At 48.9% G+C, this 17,569-nt stretch overlaps 1 protein-coding gene across 1 annotated transcript; it reads right to left on the bottom strand.

Annotated features, from left to right (window-relative positions):
* Positions 1–1,072: 1,072 nt before the first annotated feature.
* PELO (pelota mRNA surveillance and ribosome rescue factor) lies at positions 1,073–17,317 on the bottom strand. Its single transcript, XM_063430920.1, has 13 exons — positions 17,197–17,317; positions 13,835–13,927; positions 9,218–9,368; positions 8,860–8,950; positions 8,615–8,778; positions 8,389–8,449; positions 5,826–5,987; positions 5,189–5,235; positions 4,230–4,303; positions 3,955–4,026; positions 3,767–3,841; positions 2,052–2,083; positions 1,073–1,546 (listed from the first exon to the last, which is right to left on the bottom strand). The coding sequence occupies exons 1-13, from the start codon at positions 17,235–17,237 to the stop codon at positions 1,458–1,460; spliced, it is 1,152 nt and encodes a 383-aa protein (XP_063286990.1). The 5' UTR covers positions 17,238–17,317; the 3' UTR covers positions 1,073–1,457.
* Positions 17,318–17,569: the final 252 nt, after the last annotated feature.

The following is a 17,569-nucleotide window of genomic DNA, read 5'->3' as shown; positions in this document are numbered from 1 at the left end:
GCGGTGGCTGGTCGTCGAGTGTCTGGAACTGTAAGTCAGACACTCGACCCCGCGAACACCAGTGATATCATTCGTATGCCTGCTTTTTCCCACGACAAGCCAGGAGAGCGCTGTGCGGTAGGATTGTTAGCACTAACAAGGCGAACAATCGCTACCTATGAGCCAGGGGAATCGTTAGTCTTTTTTTGGAACGCTTGAAAATGACAAACCACTACCACAGATTTTCTGGAACTGATTTGGGCAGACACCACGCATTCGGTCGGTCAAATCTTTACCCCAGTGGTGATTTGGCTCAGTTCGAGGGATCGGAGTGCTATTTGGACAACTTGAGGGCTCAGATCCAGGCTATCCGGGGATATAATATTTGTGGGGTTCCTATATGTGTTCTATGTATTTTATATTTCCCAGACACAGTTGAGGGAGTGTTTTACTATGTTTTTGCTTGAAAGCCACTGCTGGGGGTCTGTGTATAAAAGTGGGCCATTTGGCCATAATAAAACATGCCTGTTGTACCATTCATCAAGTCCCTACTGATGTTTGGGTATGTGACCGACGAACCACTGGCTTTACTTTTATGCACAACTTGGACTTCAGGAACAGACGAATCAGCGCTCCACACAAACAGGTTTTAATCACCAAGTCCCTAGCATTTCGGAAGCATACGAACGAACGGGTATACGAAATACCAGGTGTTCCTTACATGTATTATCTCTATTTGCTATATGTGTTGTGTCTTGTCCTTGCTTGAGACCCCATGGTGGGGACTGAGTAAATAAGTGGGCTATCTGGCCATAATAAAACAGTTCATTTGTACCCTCATCAAGTCTAGGCTGATGTTTGGGTAGCTCAGAGTTATAATCACCATTTCACTTGGGATTCGGGAGATTTGCAACGGATATACTCAGTCGGAGTATAGGGGATCCGTTACAACAAGCTTCTACAACGATGTTAAGTGATGTGATTTCTGTAGATATGTAGGAATGAGTTATATGATCAGCGGGATCTCTTTCAGCCCCAGATACTGATCTCTTCTCTATACCGATAGACAGCAGCCCAATGTCCACCAATGAAGTGCCAATCCACAAAATGGATATTATCGGGGAGGACCAGGGATTTAGGAGATTTATTTAAAAAAAGCTCACACGTTTATCATACCATTCATTCAGAACCATCAAACAGCTTGAAAGGGCTCCACAATGACTGTGGAGTGACACATTCTAAATACATGAGAGCAGTGAGCTTGTGACTCCAGAAATGCGGGGCCATCACATAGTCCAATATTCACAACCTGACTGCGGCCTTTTTGTCCCCATGATTCTGGTGATCGTATTAATAAATACTGTGGAGGGCGGCAAATCAACCTTCGTGTTCCTTGGTGGTTTTCCAAGCAAGTTGTTAGGTATGCACACAGTCTGCTTCAAAGTACTAAGACCTTCACAGGCAAAAAATGTGACCCATTAATCGTCCTCCGAACTGGATTCGTCATCAGAAAGATCTGGCACAGGGAAACGCAAGATGGCAGCTACTCCAGTCAGCTGGTTCAATTCTAAGGTGAAACAAGTCTTGTGAATTCAGAGCTACTGACAAAATCCAAACAGTATCACCCTGTTGACAATATCTGGACCATGCTTATACAACTCTTTATGAGTACTATGGCCACTGTAGCATGTGTAATGGTGCCAAGAGTGCCCTGCTACCTCCACCCACAATGTAAACAACATTTTTGCAGACATCAGTCATGTCTTCCACTCAACCTATAGCCCTAGGTGCAAGGCTTAGCTCAGTAGATATTAGATGCTCTGTGATAACAAGTGTTGACCAGCAGACCCCAGGCAAGCTATCAAATATTAGCACTTGTCTGTCTATTTTCACTTGGCACTATAATCACTACAGAGTGTTCATTCTATGGTCCCAAATTCCACACATTATTTTATACATGTAAATCCCTTATCCACCCAATCTTTCACTATTTATCTTCCTCACCAATTGCTTAGATGATCTATACTTCTCACCCTTTCTGATATATTACCACCATATTTAGGGTTACTCACGTTCTCCTGAGACATGTAGACTGGAAAATATCCTGTAAATAACAAAAGAAAATTAGATTTATATTGACAATTTTTTATATTTCTACCATCTAAATTAAACTCCTTCCATTCAAGCCTCACTAGGTTCCGCTCTTGCATTGCACCTCTACTTCACCTCTCCCCGGCCACCCTGCACTCATTACGTCTCTACTAAACCTCTCCCCGGCCATCCTGCACTCATTACGTCTCTACTTCACCTCTCCCCGGCCACCCTGCACTCATTACTTCTCTACTTCCCCTCTCCCCAGCCATCCTGCACTCATTACTTCTCTACTTCCCCTCTCCCCGGCCACCCTGCACTCATTACGTCTCTACTAAACCTCTCCCCGGCCATCCTGCACTCATTATGTCTCTACTTCCCCTCTCCCCGGCCATCCTGCACTCATTACGTCTCTACTTCCCCTCTCCCCGGCCATCCTGCACTCATTACGTCTCTACTTCCCCTCTCCCCGGCCATCCTGCATTCATTACGTCTCTACTTCCCCTCTCCCCGGCCATCCTGCACTCATTACGTCTCTACTTCCCCTCTCCCCGGCCATCCTGCACTCATTACGTCTCTACTAAACCTCTCCCCGGCCATCCTGCACTCATTATGTCTCTACTTCCCCTCTCCCCGGCCATCCTGCACTCATTACGTCTCTACTTCCCCTCTCCCCGGCCATCCTGCACTCATTACGTCTCTACTTCCCCTCTCCCCGGACATCCTGCACTCATTACGTCTCTACTTCCCCTCTCCCCGGCCATCCTGCACTCATTACGTCTCTACTTCCCCTCTCCCCGGCCATCCTGCACTCATTACGTCTCTACTTCCCCTCTCCCCGGACATCCTGCACTCATTACTTCACCTGTCCCCGGCCATCCTGCACTCATTACTTCTCTACTTCCCCTCTCCCCAGCCATCCTGCACTCGTTACTTCTCTACTTCACCTCTCCCCGGCCATCCTGCACTCGTTACGTCTCTACTTCCCCTCTCCCCGGCCATCCTGCACTCATTACGTCTCTACTTCCCCTCTCCCCAGCCATCCTGCACTCATTACGTCTCTACTTCCCCTCTCCCCGGCCATCCTGCACTCATTACGTCTCTACTTCCCCTCTCCCCGGCCATCCTGCACTCATTACGTCTCTACTTCCCCTCTCCCCGGACATCCTGCACTCATTACTTCACCTGTCCCCGGCCATCCTGCACTCATTACTTCTCTACTTCCCCTCTCCCCAGCCATCCTGCACTCGTTACTTCTCTACTTCACCTCTCCCCGGCCATCCTGCACTCGTTACGTCTCTACTAAACCTCTCCCCGGCCATCCTACACTCATTACGTCTCTACTAAACCTCTCCCCGGCCATCCTGCACTTATTACGTCTCTACTAAACCTCTCCCCGGCCATCCTGCACTTATTACGTCTCTACTAAACCTCTCCCCGGCCATCCTGCACTTATTACGTCTCTACTAAACCTCTCCCCGGCCATCCTGCACTTATTACGTCTCTACTAAACCTCTCCCCGGCCATCCTGCACTTATTACGTCTCTACTAAACCTCTCCCCGGCCATCCTGCACTTATTACGTCTCTACTAAACCTCTCCCCGGCCATCCTGCACTTATTACGTCTCTACTAAACCTCTCCCCGGCCATCCTGCACTTATTACGTCTCTACTAAACCTCTCCCCGGCCATCTCACCTCACTGTTCCCCCATTATCTTTCACACTGTCCACCAGTCTGACATAGCGACTCCTTGTGGCCACATCCTGATGCCTGTAACAGAGAGAGTAAGAGATGCGGTAGGTAGGGTGCCACGGTACAGCGGGACGCGGCAGGGTGCCACAGTACAGCGGGACGCGGCAGGGTGCTACGGAGTCATGGCTTACCGGAACAGCTCATCTGTAACTAGTAAGGTGTCGATGGCCAGAGCTTCGTTTGCTTTCTCCACCTGTTTAATCCTGGAATAGCAGAGCTCCATTAATCACACATAGTAAGGGCCGGCAGTCATGGCTTACTGAGCACAGAAATAGCTGAGAATGTTCTCATAAGATACATAGAGGATGCAATGCCGAGAGGTAACACACAGCTGGAGCAATGCAGAGAGTGGGGGTAGCACAGGAGCAGAGTGTGGGGGTAGCACAGGAGAAGTTATTTGTCTCACCCATAGAATGCTCGATCTGGTTCATTCTTTAACATTTTGTAAAAATCTCCCAGAGCTTTTATCTCAGACGCAGCCTGGGAAAGTCAGAGAATATTAATTGGGAGACCATTACAGACATTTAACAGGTTAGAACTGGCACCCAGAACCGCACACACACTGCTATACGGGCACCCAGAACCGCACACACACTGCTATACGGGCACCCAGAACCGCACACACACTGCTATACGGGCACCCAGAACCGCACACACACTGCTATACGGGCACCCAGAACCGCACACACACTGCTATACGGGCACCCAGAACCGCACACACACTGCTATACGGGCACCCAGAACCGCACACACAGCGCTATACGGGCACCCAGAACCGCACACACAGCGCTATACGGGCACCCAGAACCGCACACACAGCGCTATACGGGCACCCAGAACCGCACACACAGCGCTATACGGGCACCCAGAACCGCACACACAGCGCTATACGGGCACCCAGAACCGCACACACAGCGCTATACGGGCACCCAGAACCGCACACACAGCGCTATACGGGCACCCAGAACCGCACACACAGCGCTATACGGGCACCCAGAACCGCACACACAGCGCTATACGGGCACCCAGAACCGCACACACAGCGCTATACGGGCACCCAGAACCGCACACACAGCGCTATACGGGCACCCAGAACCGCACACACAGCGCTATACGGGCACCCAGAACCGCACACACACTGCTATACGGGCACCCAGAACCGCACACACACTGCTATATGGGCACCCAGAACCGCACACACACACTGCTATACGGGCACCCAGAACCGCACACACACTGCTATACGGGCACCCAGAAATGTACACTCAAAGAATTGGTATATTCAGAAACACACAATCTGCATTACATGGACACAGAACAGCACACCTTCCACAGATTATGAATAACATACACACAGCTACCTACCTTTGTGTCTGCCAAACGTGCAGTGACCGCAGGATCGCACAAAACCTCTGTAACAGACAATATGACTAGAACATATATAGAGTGTATATATAGGTGAAATAACCTGCAATGTATGCCAGAAAATGAACAAACATGAATCTCTCATAGAAACTCTGAGATTAGCCAGACAGGAGGCCAATATAGCACAATGATAGCCACTACCTAGATAAATGGCAAATAAACTCATCGAATCTTCACGTTTAAACCCTTAAAGGGACTCTACAGTGCCAGGAAAACATTAATTTTCCTGGCAATGCAGGTCCGTGCAGTGCCCACTCCCTCCCAACCCATGTTGCTGAAGGGGTTAAAACCCACCCAGTCTCCTCCCCCGCCGACGGCAGCATTATGCTTTCCTATGGGTATTCCAGCAATGCTGGAGGTCCTCATGCATAGCAGGGTCCAGCGTAGTTTAAAACACTTTTCGTGTTCTAAGAACACGGAAGTCCCTCTAGTGGCGGTCTGATAGAGAGGAGGACTTAACCCTGCAAGGTAATTAATTTTAATTTAATGAGCTCCCTCCGAATCTCTCACCTATATTAACATGTAGGCAGCTGTGAAGAGGTTACTTGGTGAGTGTGAGATAATGTGAGTTCACTACCTGTCAGCGAGTATTTGTGTCCAGATGAGCTGTGAACTTGGAGAAATTTCCCACGGTTCTCCAACAGGATTTTAATTTCTTGTTTGACAGCTCGAAGGAAGAGAAACTCACAGAACTGCTCGCGGACAAAGCCAGGAGATGCAACCAGGATGACCTTAACCACTGGGGAAGATATGGAGACAGAGATGGAGAAAAAGATCGCTTTCTCCTTCAATGGATGGTAGCAGAACAAAACATGGACATACGAGAGCACAAACCTAGACAATTTAACAGTGAAAGCAAGTATAGGATAGAGTTCATAAAGAAAGACAGAGGAGAGATCTTCATTTACTGCTGTCAAAAAACTAGATAAGGAACAGAGAACCCCAGCCTTCATCATCACAGAACAGCAGACTGAGAAAAGAGGATCCCTTTATTACTGGGGACAAGAGACTGTGGCCAGGAACAGAGTTAAAAAAAACAAGTCTTGTGAATTTAGAGCTACTGACAAAATCCAAACAGTATCACCCTGTTGACAATATCTGGACCATGCTTATACAACTCTTTATGAGTACTATGGCCACTGTAGCATGTGTAATGGTGCCAAGAGTGCCCTGCTACCTCCACCCACAATGTAAACAACATTTTTGCAGACATCAGTCATGTCTTCCACTCAACCTATAGCCCTAGGTGCAAGGCTTAGCTCAGTAGATATTAGATGCTCTGTGATAACAAGTGTTGACCAGCAGACCCCAGGCAAGCTATCAAATATTAGCACTTGTCTGTCTATTTTCACTTGGCACTATAATCACTACAGCGTGCTGGAGCCTCCTAAATTACTGGGGTCAAGAGACTGTGACCAGGAACAGATAATCTCAGCCTCCATCACTGGGGACAAGAGACTGTGACCAGGAACAGATAATCTCAGCCTCCATCACTGGGGACAAGAGACTGTGACCAGGAACAGATAATCTCAGCCTCCATCACTGGGGACAAGAGACTGTGACCAGGAACAGATAATCTCAGCCTCCAGTGGGGACAAGAGACTGTGACCAGGAACAGATAATCTCAGCCTCAATCACTGGGGACAAGAGACTGTGACCAGGAACAGATAATCTCAGCCTCCATCACTGGGGACAAGAGACTGTGACCAGGAACAGATAATCTCAGCCTCAATCACTGGGGACAAGAGACTGTGACCAGGAACAGATAATCTCAGCCTCAATCACTGGGGACAAGAGACTGTGACCAGGAACAGATAATCTCAGCCTCAATCACTGGGGACAAGAGACTGTGACCAGGAACAGATAATCTCAGCCTCCATCACTGGGGACAAGAGACTGTGACCAGGAACAGATAATCTCAGCCTCCATCACTGGGGACAAGAGACTGTGACCAGGAACAGATAATCTCAGCCTCCATCACTGGGGACAAGAGACTGTGACCAGGAACAGATAATCTCAGCCTCCATCACTGGGGACAAGAGACTGTGACCAGGAACAGATAATCTCAGCCTCCAGTGGGGACAAGAGACTGTGACCAGGAACAGATAATCTCAGCCTCCATCACTGGGGACAAGAGACTGTGACCAGGAACAGATAATCTCAGCCTCCATCACTGGGGACAAGAGACTGTGACCAGGAACAGATAATCTCAGCCTCCATCACTGGGGACAAGAGACTGTGACCAGGAACAGATAATCTCAGCCTCCAGTGGGGACAAGAGACTGTGACCAGGAACAGATAATCTCAGCCTCAATCACTGGGGACAAGAGACTGTGACCAGGAACAGATAATCTCAGCCTCCATCACTGGGGACAAGAGACTGTGACCAGGAACAGATAATCTCAGCCTCAATCACTGGGGACAAGAGACTGTGACCAGGAACAGATAATCTCAGCCTCAATCACTGGGGACAAGAGACTGTGACCAGGAACAGATAATCTCAGCCTCAATCACTGGGGACAAGAGACTGTGACCAGGAACAGATAATCTCAGCCTCCATCACTGGGGACAAGAGACTGTGACCAGGAACAGATAATCTCAGCCTCCATCACTGGGGACAAGAGACTGTGACCAGGAACAGATAATCTCAGCCTCCAGTGGGGACAAGAGACTGTGACCAGGAACAGATAATCTCAGCCTCAATCACTGGGGACAAGAGACTGTGACCAGGAACAGATAATCTCAGCCTCCATCACTGGGGACAAGAGACTGTGACCAGGAACAGATAATCTCAGCCTCCATCACTGGGGACAAGAGACTGTGACCAGGAACAGATAATCTCAGCCTCAATCACTGGGGACAAGAGACTGTGACCAGGAACAGATAATCTCAGCCTCCATCACTGGGGACAAGAGACTGTGACCAGGAACAGATAATCTCAGCCTCCATCACTGGGGACAGTAGATTCAGGTCAAGAACAGACAGAAGGGAAGAATGACAGAGAAAAAAGCATTAGGCATATTAAAATTAAATTTTAGGGTAAAATAGACAAATTGGAAAAGTTTTGTTTCTCAATTTTTTCCAAAATTTCAAATAAACAATCATTCACATTCAACCCAGTAAGAGAGAAATGAGCTCACCATCAAAGTTGATATGTCGAATAATTCCCTGCATAACTTGCTCATAGAACTTCTCCAGAGACTGAGGAAGAGAGTGAATAAGCGTGACTGAGATATAGAAAAAAAAAAAAAAAAGGAGAGGGAGAGATATTCAGTGTAACGCGGGAAGAGCTAAAGAGGGCGGAAGAAAGGCGGGGGAGAGGTGAAGGGGAAGACAGGCAGGGAAAGTGAGGATGGCAGGGAATACCTTCTCATGCTGGGAGCAGTTTCCTTTTCTCTTCCTTGGGATGTTGGTCTCAATCTTTGCTCGCAGAAGTGTCATACTTGGAGTGACGAGGCAGATGTGTGCAAGACCTTCCTGCATCACCACAGCAGCCACATCAGCGCTGAATGCAGGGTCACAGGCCTGTTCTGATGGGACAGGAGAGTAGATCTATCTGAACCCTATTTCGCTACATTCAATATTAATTAGTACTGATTATTAACTCCTACCAATCCTTTCCAGGACCACGCTGTCCCACTGCTTTTTTGCCAGGGTAAATTTGCGGTTTAGTTCCAGTTCTATCGTATGGTAGCCGCCCATCTATAGAGGGAAAACAGAAGCACAAGCAGAACACAAAGTTAGGCGGAAGTACACGGAACGCGCAGGGGCACACGGAGAGCACTGGGGCTGGCAGGGTGAACACGGAGAGCACAGGGGCTGGCAGGGTGAACACGGAGAGCACAGGGGCTGGCAGGGTGAACACGGAGAGCACAGGGGCTGGCAGGGTGAACACGGAGAGCACAGGGGCTGGCAGGGTGAACACGGAGAGCACAGGGGCTGGCAGACAGAGGAGAGATTTCCTCTTACCTTTACATACTGGTTTTCCTGGATATTGATTCCTTTGACTCTCAACTGACAGGCCTGGGAGTCAAAATCAATGGTCTCCACACAGATTGTTAGTGTTGTGCGCACACGGTTACTGCCTACACTGCCTGTGGCGGATTCAGTCGTAACTTTCCTGGAATTAATAAAATATATTACAGTCTCGGAAACCAAAATCACTGGGGCTCCAATTACCCTTTTTAAATTAGGAAACAGCACCAGACATGAATACCCACTCTCACCGCTATTGAGATTGTCATTGGAACCACTATTACAGGCTATGCAGAGCCACCCAAATATACATGGCATAACTGTAGGAGATCAAGACTTCCTGGTCTCTGGATATACTGACGACATCCTGCTCACCTTAGCAAATCAATAAGCTTTCTTGGAAGTTCTAGTGGACTAGAGCACACTCTCAGGGTATAAGGTTAACCTTAGCAAATCTAATGCTCTTACAGACACATGTGGTGGGAACATCCGAAGGTGCAGAATTTCTGGAGAGTAGTAGGTGACATACTGACAAGAGTATTTCAACGACGAGTGGATCAGAATCCATGGGTGTTACTCCTGTCCAGGTCACAAGACTCAATCAAAAAAAACTATTACACAAGTTGACCTTAGCGGCACGAAGGGCCCAGGCACAATTGTGACTCGAAGCAGAGCCTCCCTTCGTTGGTGCCATAGTTCAAAAGATCAAAAAGTCATAAAACTCATGGACAAACCAACAGCCCAAATTCGAAGCAGGACTCCGACATTTGGCAAAGTGTGGGAACCATGGATTAATAGCGATGAAGGAGACTGATCCTCATAGTACAGAATGGGGGACAGTCTGCTCTCCTGCTCTGGCGCCCTCTCCATTGCTTACAAATGCCAGACCAATAAGCCATCTCACAGCTCAAATTACTTCTTCATCACCGTCCTTCAACTACTCAAAATCCACTTCCTAAACCCCCAATGCTACCGACCACTTTTCTCCCTTTTCACTACATTTTACCATTTCATTCATCCACGGGCTCGGCTCTTCAGACAGAGCTCATCCATAGGCTTAGAACTTATCCAACTACTCACGCTCAGCCCAACCAATACTTTTCTTATCTGTTACTACTTTTCCTTTCATTTATAAATTAATAACGATTCAAGTTATCTCAAGACAAGAATGTAGTAAATGGGGGGGCGGGGCCTGACCATCATGGCCGACAGACGTGTGCCTGGTGAGCTCCTCACACAAACTGCGAGAATCCAGCCACAAACAGGGATGTTGACCCCAAAAAAGCAACCAGCGAGTAAGCACATCGTACCTGACCGATGGGGAACACTCCCAGATGACTCCGGAGTCCCGCCAGCCGACTTACAGCCGAGCACCGGTTCTGAGGCCTACCCTCGTGGGGGCACTCATGGGGGGAGGAAACGGCCGATCCTCCGCCCTGAGGCCGCCGAATTCAAGCAAGCAGCCCGTTCCCCCCCCTATGGACCGGCGGGGGTCATCCCGGTCCCTGCTGGGGAAATACAGACGCATGAGAATGGCTCCCAGAGACACACCGCAACCTCCCGCTCCTGGGCCGCATCCAAAATGGCCGACGGAGCGGAGAACTCTCCCACGACGACTTGGGAAGCCAACTTTAACGCAGCCTTTAATAAGATCTGCGAGACATTCTGGTGCCGGATCGCAGCACGAGCAGAGAAGCAAACAGCAGCTCCCTTGGCGACTGGTTCCATTAAGCTAGAAGACCCAGATACCCGCATGGACGAAGCTACAGTCTCAGCCACCCACCCTTCTTCTGGGCTGGGTACTCACCTGGAGACACCTCTCCTACGCCAGCCATACACCTGGGGAGACTCGAAGTTACCCTGGGCACATGATCCTCTCAACGGGATCCATGGCAAGACGGCACGAGTTCCCTTTAAGGCCTCAGGCCGAAGACAAGTGGCAAGCAGACTCCACAAGTCCAGAAACCACTGGAAGCATCCTGCAAACAAGTCAGCTGCCAGATTCTCTGCCAAGGAAGAACTACCGAGCACAGCACTGCTGCCTTTCAACCGTGAGTGGGTTACACAGGCTCCCTCCTCGCTGCCCGACAACCAAGCATCCCAAGACCATTGCGCTGCCTCACCCTGCGGAGTGGGATAGAGACACTTACCAATGCCCTAGCCCAGGTCCTCAAGGACACTCGCTTAGCAACCATGGACCTGCCTGGACCTGAGGGTCTCATCCATAATGGGTTACCCTGGTCTAACATGCTTATTCTACCCTATCTCTTACTTACCTGTCAATCTAATATCGTGTCCTAACATGCAAACGCTAAGCTGTTGGTTTATCACTGTATATACATACCATTCTCAGTAATGTACCTAATAACACACACCCAGTAGCAACATGAAAGATGTATAAACTATAGCAAACGAGTCACACACTAACACTAGCTATTCTCACTTATCATTTATACCTGCACTCGAGTATGCCTCACTACCTTTGCAACAGGCTTCCTACACTATGTGACATGCTGAATAGTTTACGTCTGTTTTATCATAGTAAAGTGCAAATCTCTGTGGCGATGCCTTATGTCTATGCTAGTAATTATGCTACAGATTTAATCCCGTTGTTGACTACTATTGCTATTTCCTACCTTGTTCTTAACTACCTGATCACAAGACAATAGTTTGCCTTGCGCTACGCCTGAATGTTTTAAAGTTTAAAAAATGTGCAGATCTAGCCTATGCCTTATATATGTCAAATACAAGTTGTCGGTACCTGCTGTTGTGGCATTACCTGCATGTATGTAAACCCTTGCACGCAAAAATAAAAATTTACAAAAAAAAAGAATGTAGTAAATGATGTACAATAAGGCATATCGTGTAGATTTCACTACACTTACCTGGAGCATTGTGTTGCAAGTAACTGCTTGCCCCGTGTGTATTGCTTAGATTGCCAATGCAAAAATAAAAAACTGCCCCCTGCCCTGAGACCACTTCAAATCACTGGACATGGTGCTAGCCTTTTAACATTTCAAATTGATAAAGATGGGGTGTGACTGTTCTTACTAATCATATAGAACTAAAATGTAATTTATAACAAGTACAATGTATCTTATATATGCAAACTGATTTCTAAACACATTTATTGTAGTATAAAGACACATTACTGGGAGTATTATTGCTGTGGAGCTCTGTTATGCACCCAGACACATTACTGGGAGCATTATTGCTGTGGAGCTCTGTTATACACTCAGACACATTACTGGGAGTATTATTGCTGTGGAGCTCTGTTATGCACCCAGACACATTACTGGGAGTATTATTGCTGGGGAGCTCTGTTATACACTCAGACACATTACTGGGAGCATTATTGCTGTGGAGCTCTGTTATACACTCAGACACATTACTGTGAGTATTATTGCTGTGGGGCTCTGTTATACACTCAGACACATTACTGGGAGTATTATTGCTGTGGAGCTCTGTTATACACTCAGACACATTACTGGGAGTATTATTGCTGTGGAGCTCTGTTATACACTCAGACACATTACTGGGAGTATTATTGCTGTGGAGCTCTGTTATGCACCCAGACACATTACTGGGAGTATTATTGCTGTGGAGCTCTGTTATACACTCAGACACATTACTGGGAGTATTATTGCTGTGGAGCTCTGTTATGCACCCAGACACATTACTGGGAGTATTATTGCTGTGTAGCTCTGTTATACACTCAGACACATTACTGGGAGTATTATTGCTGTGGAGCTCTGTTATACACTCAGACACATTACTGGGAGCATTATTGCCGTGGAGCTCTGTTATACACTCAGACACATTACTGGGAGTATTATTGCTGTGGAGCTCTGTTATACACTCAGACACATTACTGGGAGTATTATTGCTGTGGAGCTCTGTTATACACGTAGACACATTACTGGGAGTATTATTACTGTGGAGCTCTGTTATACACTCAGACACATTACTGGGAGTATTATTGCTGTGGAGCTCTGTTATACACTCGGACACATTACTGGGAGTATCATTACTGTGGGGCTCTGTTATACACTCAGACACATTACTGGGAGTATTACTGCTGTGGAGCTCTGTGATACACTCAGACACATTACTGGGAGTATTATTGCTGTGAAGCTCTGTTATACACTCAGACACATTACTGGGAGTATTATTGCTGTGGAGCTCTGTGATACACTCAGACACATTACTGGGAGTATTATTGTGGTGGAGCTCTGTTATACACTCAGACACATTACTGGGAGTATTATTGATGCGGAGACAGATTACTGTGAGTATTATTACTGTGGAGCTCTGTTATACAAGCATATTACTGGGAATATTATTGCTGTGGAGCTCTGTTATACATTCAGATACAATACTGGGGGAATTATTGCTGTGGAGCTCTGTTATACACTCACATTAGTGGGAGTATTACTGCGGTGGAGCTCTGTCATACACACCAATAATATGGAGCGACTAGAAAAGAGATATCAGGATAGAAACGAGGGAGAGAGGGATTTGGGCTCAAATAGGACTGTCCCTCCCACATAGGGACACTTGGGAGTTATGTCTATGGATGGGCTCTCAAATATGCCACTCATCTAGTCCTACCTTATCGTTGATGCCCGTAGGCTGTCCCCAACCTGCAATAAATTGTACGTGTGCCACATGTCCTCGGCTTCTTCAGGAACCAGCGTGACCTGCCTGCATAGAGTCAGAAAACAGTTACTAAATGTGGCCCTACCTCTCCCCGTGAGCACAATATCTACATGTTATTCAATGAGACCGCCAACTGTCTAACTCAGTACAATACCTCTCTCACAATGTGACCGCCAACTGTCTAACTCGGTATAATCCCCGCACCGACACCTCTCTCACAATGTGACCGCCAAATGTCTAACTCGGTATAATACCTGCACCGACACCTATCACACAATGTGACCGCCAACTGTCTAACTCAGTATAATCCCCGCACCGACACCTCTCTCACAATGTGACCGCCAACTGTCTAACTCGGTATAATGTGCCCCCCTCCCCCGGCTGTCTAACTCGGTATAATGTGCCCTTCTCCTCCCCCCCCCCCCGGCTATCTAACTCGGTATAATGTGACCCCCCTGCTGTCTAACTCGGTATAATGTGAACCCCCCCTGCTGTCTAACTCGGTATAATGTGACCCCCCCCCCCCCGTCTAACTCGGTATAATGTGACCCCCCCCGCTGTCTAACTCGGTATAATGTGACTCCCCCTCCCCGGCTGTCTAACTCGGTATAATGTGCCCCCCTCCCCCGGCTATCTAACTCGGTATAATGTGACCCCCCCCCCCGCTATCTAACTTGGTATAATGTGACCCCCCCGCTATCTAACTCGGTATAATGTGACACCCCCCCCCCGCTGTCTAACTCGGTATAATGTGACACCCCCCCCGCTGTCTAACTCGGTATAATGCGACACCCCCCCGCTGTCTAACTCGGTATAATGCGACCCCCCCCCGCTGTCTAACTCGGTATAATGTGACCCCCCCCGCTGTCTAACTCGGTATAATGTGACCCCCCTTCCCCCCCCCGCTGTCTAACTCGGTATAATGTGACCCCCCCCCCGCTGTCTAACTCGGTATAATGTGACCCCCCTTCCCCCCCGCTGTCTAACTCGGTATAATGTGACCCCCCCGCTGTCTAACTCGGTATAATGTGACCCCCCCCCCGCTGTCTAACTCGGTATAATGTGACCCCCCCCCGCTGTCTAACTCTGTATAATGTGACCCCCCCTGCTGTCTAACACTGTATAATGTGACCCCCCCCGCTGTGTAACTCGGTATAATGTGACCCCCCCGCTGTCTAACTCGGTATAATGTGACACCCCCCGCTGTCTAACTCGGTATAATGTGACACCCCCTGCTGTCTAACTCTGTATAATGTGACCCCCCCTGCTGTCTAACTCTGTATAATGTGACCCCCCCTGCTGTCTAACTCGGTATAATGTGACCCCCCCTGCTGTCTAACTCGGTATAATGTGACCCCCCCGCTGTCTAACTCTGTATAATGTGACCCCCCCTGCTGTCTAACTCTGTATAATGTGACCCCCCCTGTCTAACTCTGTATAATGTGACCCCCCCCTGTCTAACTCGGTATAATGTGACCCCCCCCCGCTGTCTAACTCGGTATAATGTGACCCCCCCCCGCTGTCTAACTCGGTATAATGTGACCCCCCTTCCCCCCCGCTGTCTAACTCGGTATAATGTGACCCCCCCGCTGTCTAACTCGGTATAATGTGACCCCCCCCCGCTGTCTAACTCGGTATAATGTGACCCCCCCCCGCTGTCTAACTCTGTATAATGTGACCCCCCCTGCTGTCTAACACTGTATAATGTGACCCCCCCCGCTGTGTAACTCGGTATAATGTGACCCCCCCGCTGTCTAACTCGGTATAATGTGACACCCCCCGCTGTCTAACTCGGTATAATGTGACACCCCCTGCTGTCTAACTCTGTATAATGTGACCCCCCCTGCTGTCTAACTCGGTATAATGTGACCCCCCCTGCTGTCTAACTCGGTATAATGTGACCCCCCCGCTGTCTAACTCTGTATAATGTGACCCCCCCTGCTGTCTAACTCTGTATAATGTGACCCCCCCTGTCTAACTCTGTATAATGTGACCCCCCCCTGTCTAACTCGGTATAATGTGACCCCCCCCCGCTGTCTAACTCGGTATAATGTGACCCCCCCCCGCTGTCTAACTCGGTATAATGTGACCCCCCTTCCCCCCCGCTGTCTAACTCGGTATAATGTGACCCCCCCGCTGTCTAACTCGGTATAATGTGACCCCCCCCCCGCTGTCTAACTCGGTATAATGTGACCCCCCCCCGCTGTCTAACTCTGTATAATGTGACCCCCCCTGCTGTCTAACACTGTATAATGTGACCCCCCCCGCTGTGTAACTCGGTATAATGTGACCCCCCCGCTGTCTAACTCGGTATAATGTGACACCCCCCGCTGTCTAACTCGGTATAATGTGACACCCCCTGCTGTCTAACTCTGTATAATGTGACCCCCCCCTGCTGTCTAACTCTGTATAATGTGACCCCCCCTGCTGTCTAACTCGGTATAATGTGACCCCCCCTGCTGTCTAACTCGGTATAATGTGACCCCCCCGCTGTCTAACTCTGTATAATGTGACCCCCCCTGCTGTCTAACTCTGTATAATGTGACCCCCCCTGTCTAACTCGGTATAATGTGACCCCCCCCCCGCTGTCTAACTCGGTATAATGTGACCCCCCCCCCGCTGTCTAACTCGGTATAATGTGACCCCCCCCCGCTGTCTAACTCGGTATAATGTGACCCCCCCCCGCTGTCTAACTCGGTATAATGTGACCCCCCCGCTGTGTAACTCGGTATAATGTGACCCCCCCCCGTCTAACTCGGTATAATGTGACCCCCCCGCTGTCTAACTCGGTATAATGTGACCCCCCCTGTCTAACTCGGTATAATGTGACCCCCCCTGTCTAACTCGGTATAATGTGACCCCCCCCGCTGTGTAACTCGGTATAATGTGACCCCCCCGCTGTCTAACTCGGTATAATGTGACCCCCCCTGCTGTCTAACTCGGTATAATGTGACCCCCCCGCTGTCTAACTCGGTATAATGTGACCCCCCCTGCTGTCTAACTCGGTATAATGTGACCCCCCCCTGTCTAACTCGGTATAATGTGACCCCCCCCCGCTGTCTAACTCGGTATAATGTGACCCCCCCCTGTCTAACTCGGTATAATGTGACCCCCCCCCGCTGTCTAACTCGGTATAATGTGACCCCCCCGCTGTCTAACTCGGTATAATGTGACCCCCCCCTGTCTAACTCGGTATAATGTGACCCCCCCCCGCTGTCTAACTCGGTATAATGTGACCCCCCCCGCTGTCTAACTCGGTATAATGTGACCCCCCCCCCGCCCGTCTAACTAACGGTATGTGTCCGCCAGCTCACCCCGCATTGTCCTTTTCCAGCTCTTTGCTGATGAGTTTCATTGTGGCCCCCGGGAGCCACAGACACCGAACTCAGTGAAGGGGATTTAAGCAAGGGGTGTACCAACATGGCGGCACTTCCGGTCTAGAAACGAACAGAATGACCGATGAATCCATAGACATAGAATACCCGCATTCTGTGCTGAGCGGCGAGAAATGCGGCCGCCATCTTGGACCGGTCGCCGCTCTACTGAAGCTATTGAAGAAACCTTGGAAATCCCATCTCACTAAAGGTAAGTGAAGGACTTGGGGCACTTTTAGCCCTTAATGCCCCTACCCCTACTCCATGTCATTAATACCCCTACCCCTTAATACCCCTACTCCATGTCATTAAT

The sequence above is a fragment of the Pelobates fuscus genome, chromosome 8, assembly GCF_036172605.1.
Source record: "Pelobates fuscus isolate aPelFus1 chromosome 8, aPelFus1.pri, whole genome shotgun sequence".
NCBI lineage: Eukaryota > Metazoa > Chordata > Amphibia > Anura > Pelobatidae > Pelobates > Pelobates fuscus.
This window is presented reverse-complemented; position numbering and strand designations above follow the sequence as displayed.

Bases quoted from the DNA above. Each gene is read 5' to 3' on its own strand.
- PELO (XM_063430920.1), bottom strand. From the start codon at position 17,237: ATGAAACTCATCAGCAAAGAGCTGGAAAAGGACAATGCGGG. The intron at 8,450-8,614 runs GTATTCCCTGCC...TCTCTTCCTCAG, and splicing joins ACTGCTCCCAGCATGAGAAG to TCTCTGGAGAAGTTCTATGA. The intron at 5,236-5,825 runs GTAGTGAACTCA...TGTCTGTTACAG, and splicing joins ACACAAATACTCGCTGACAG to AGGTTTTGTGCGATCCTGCG.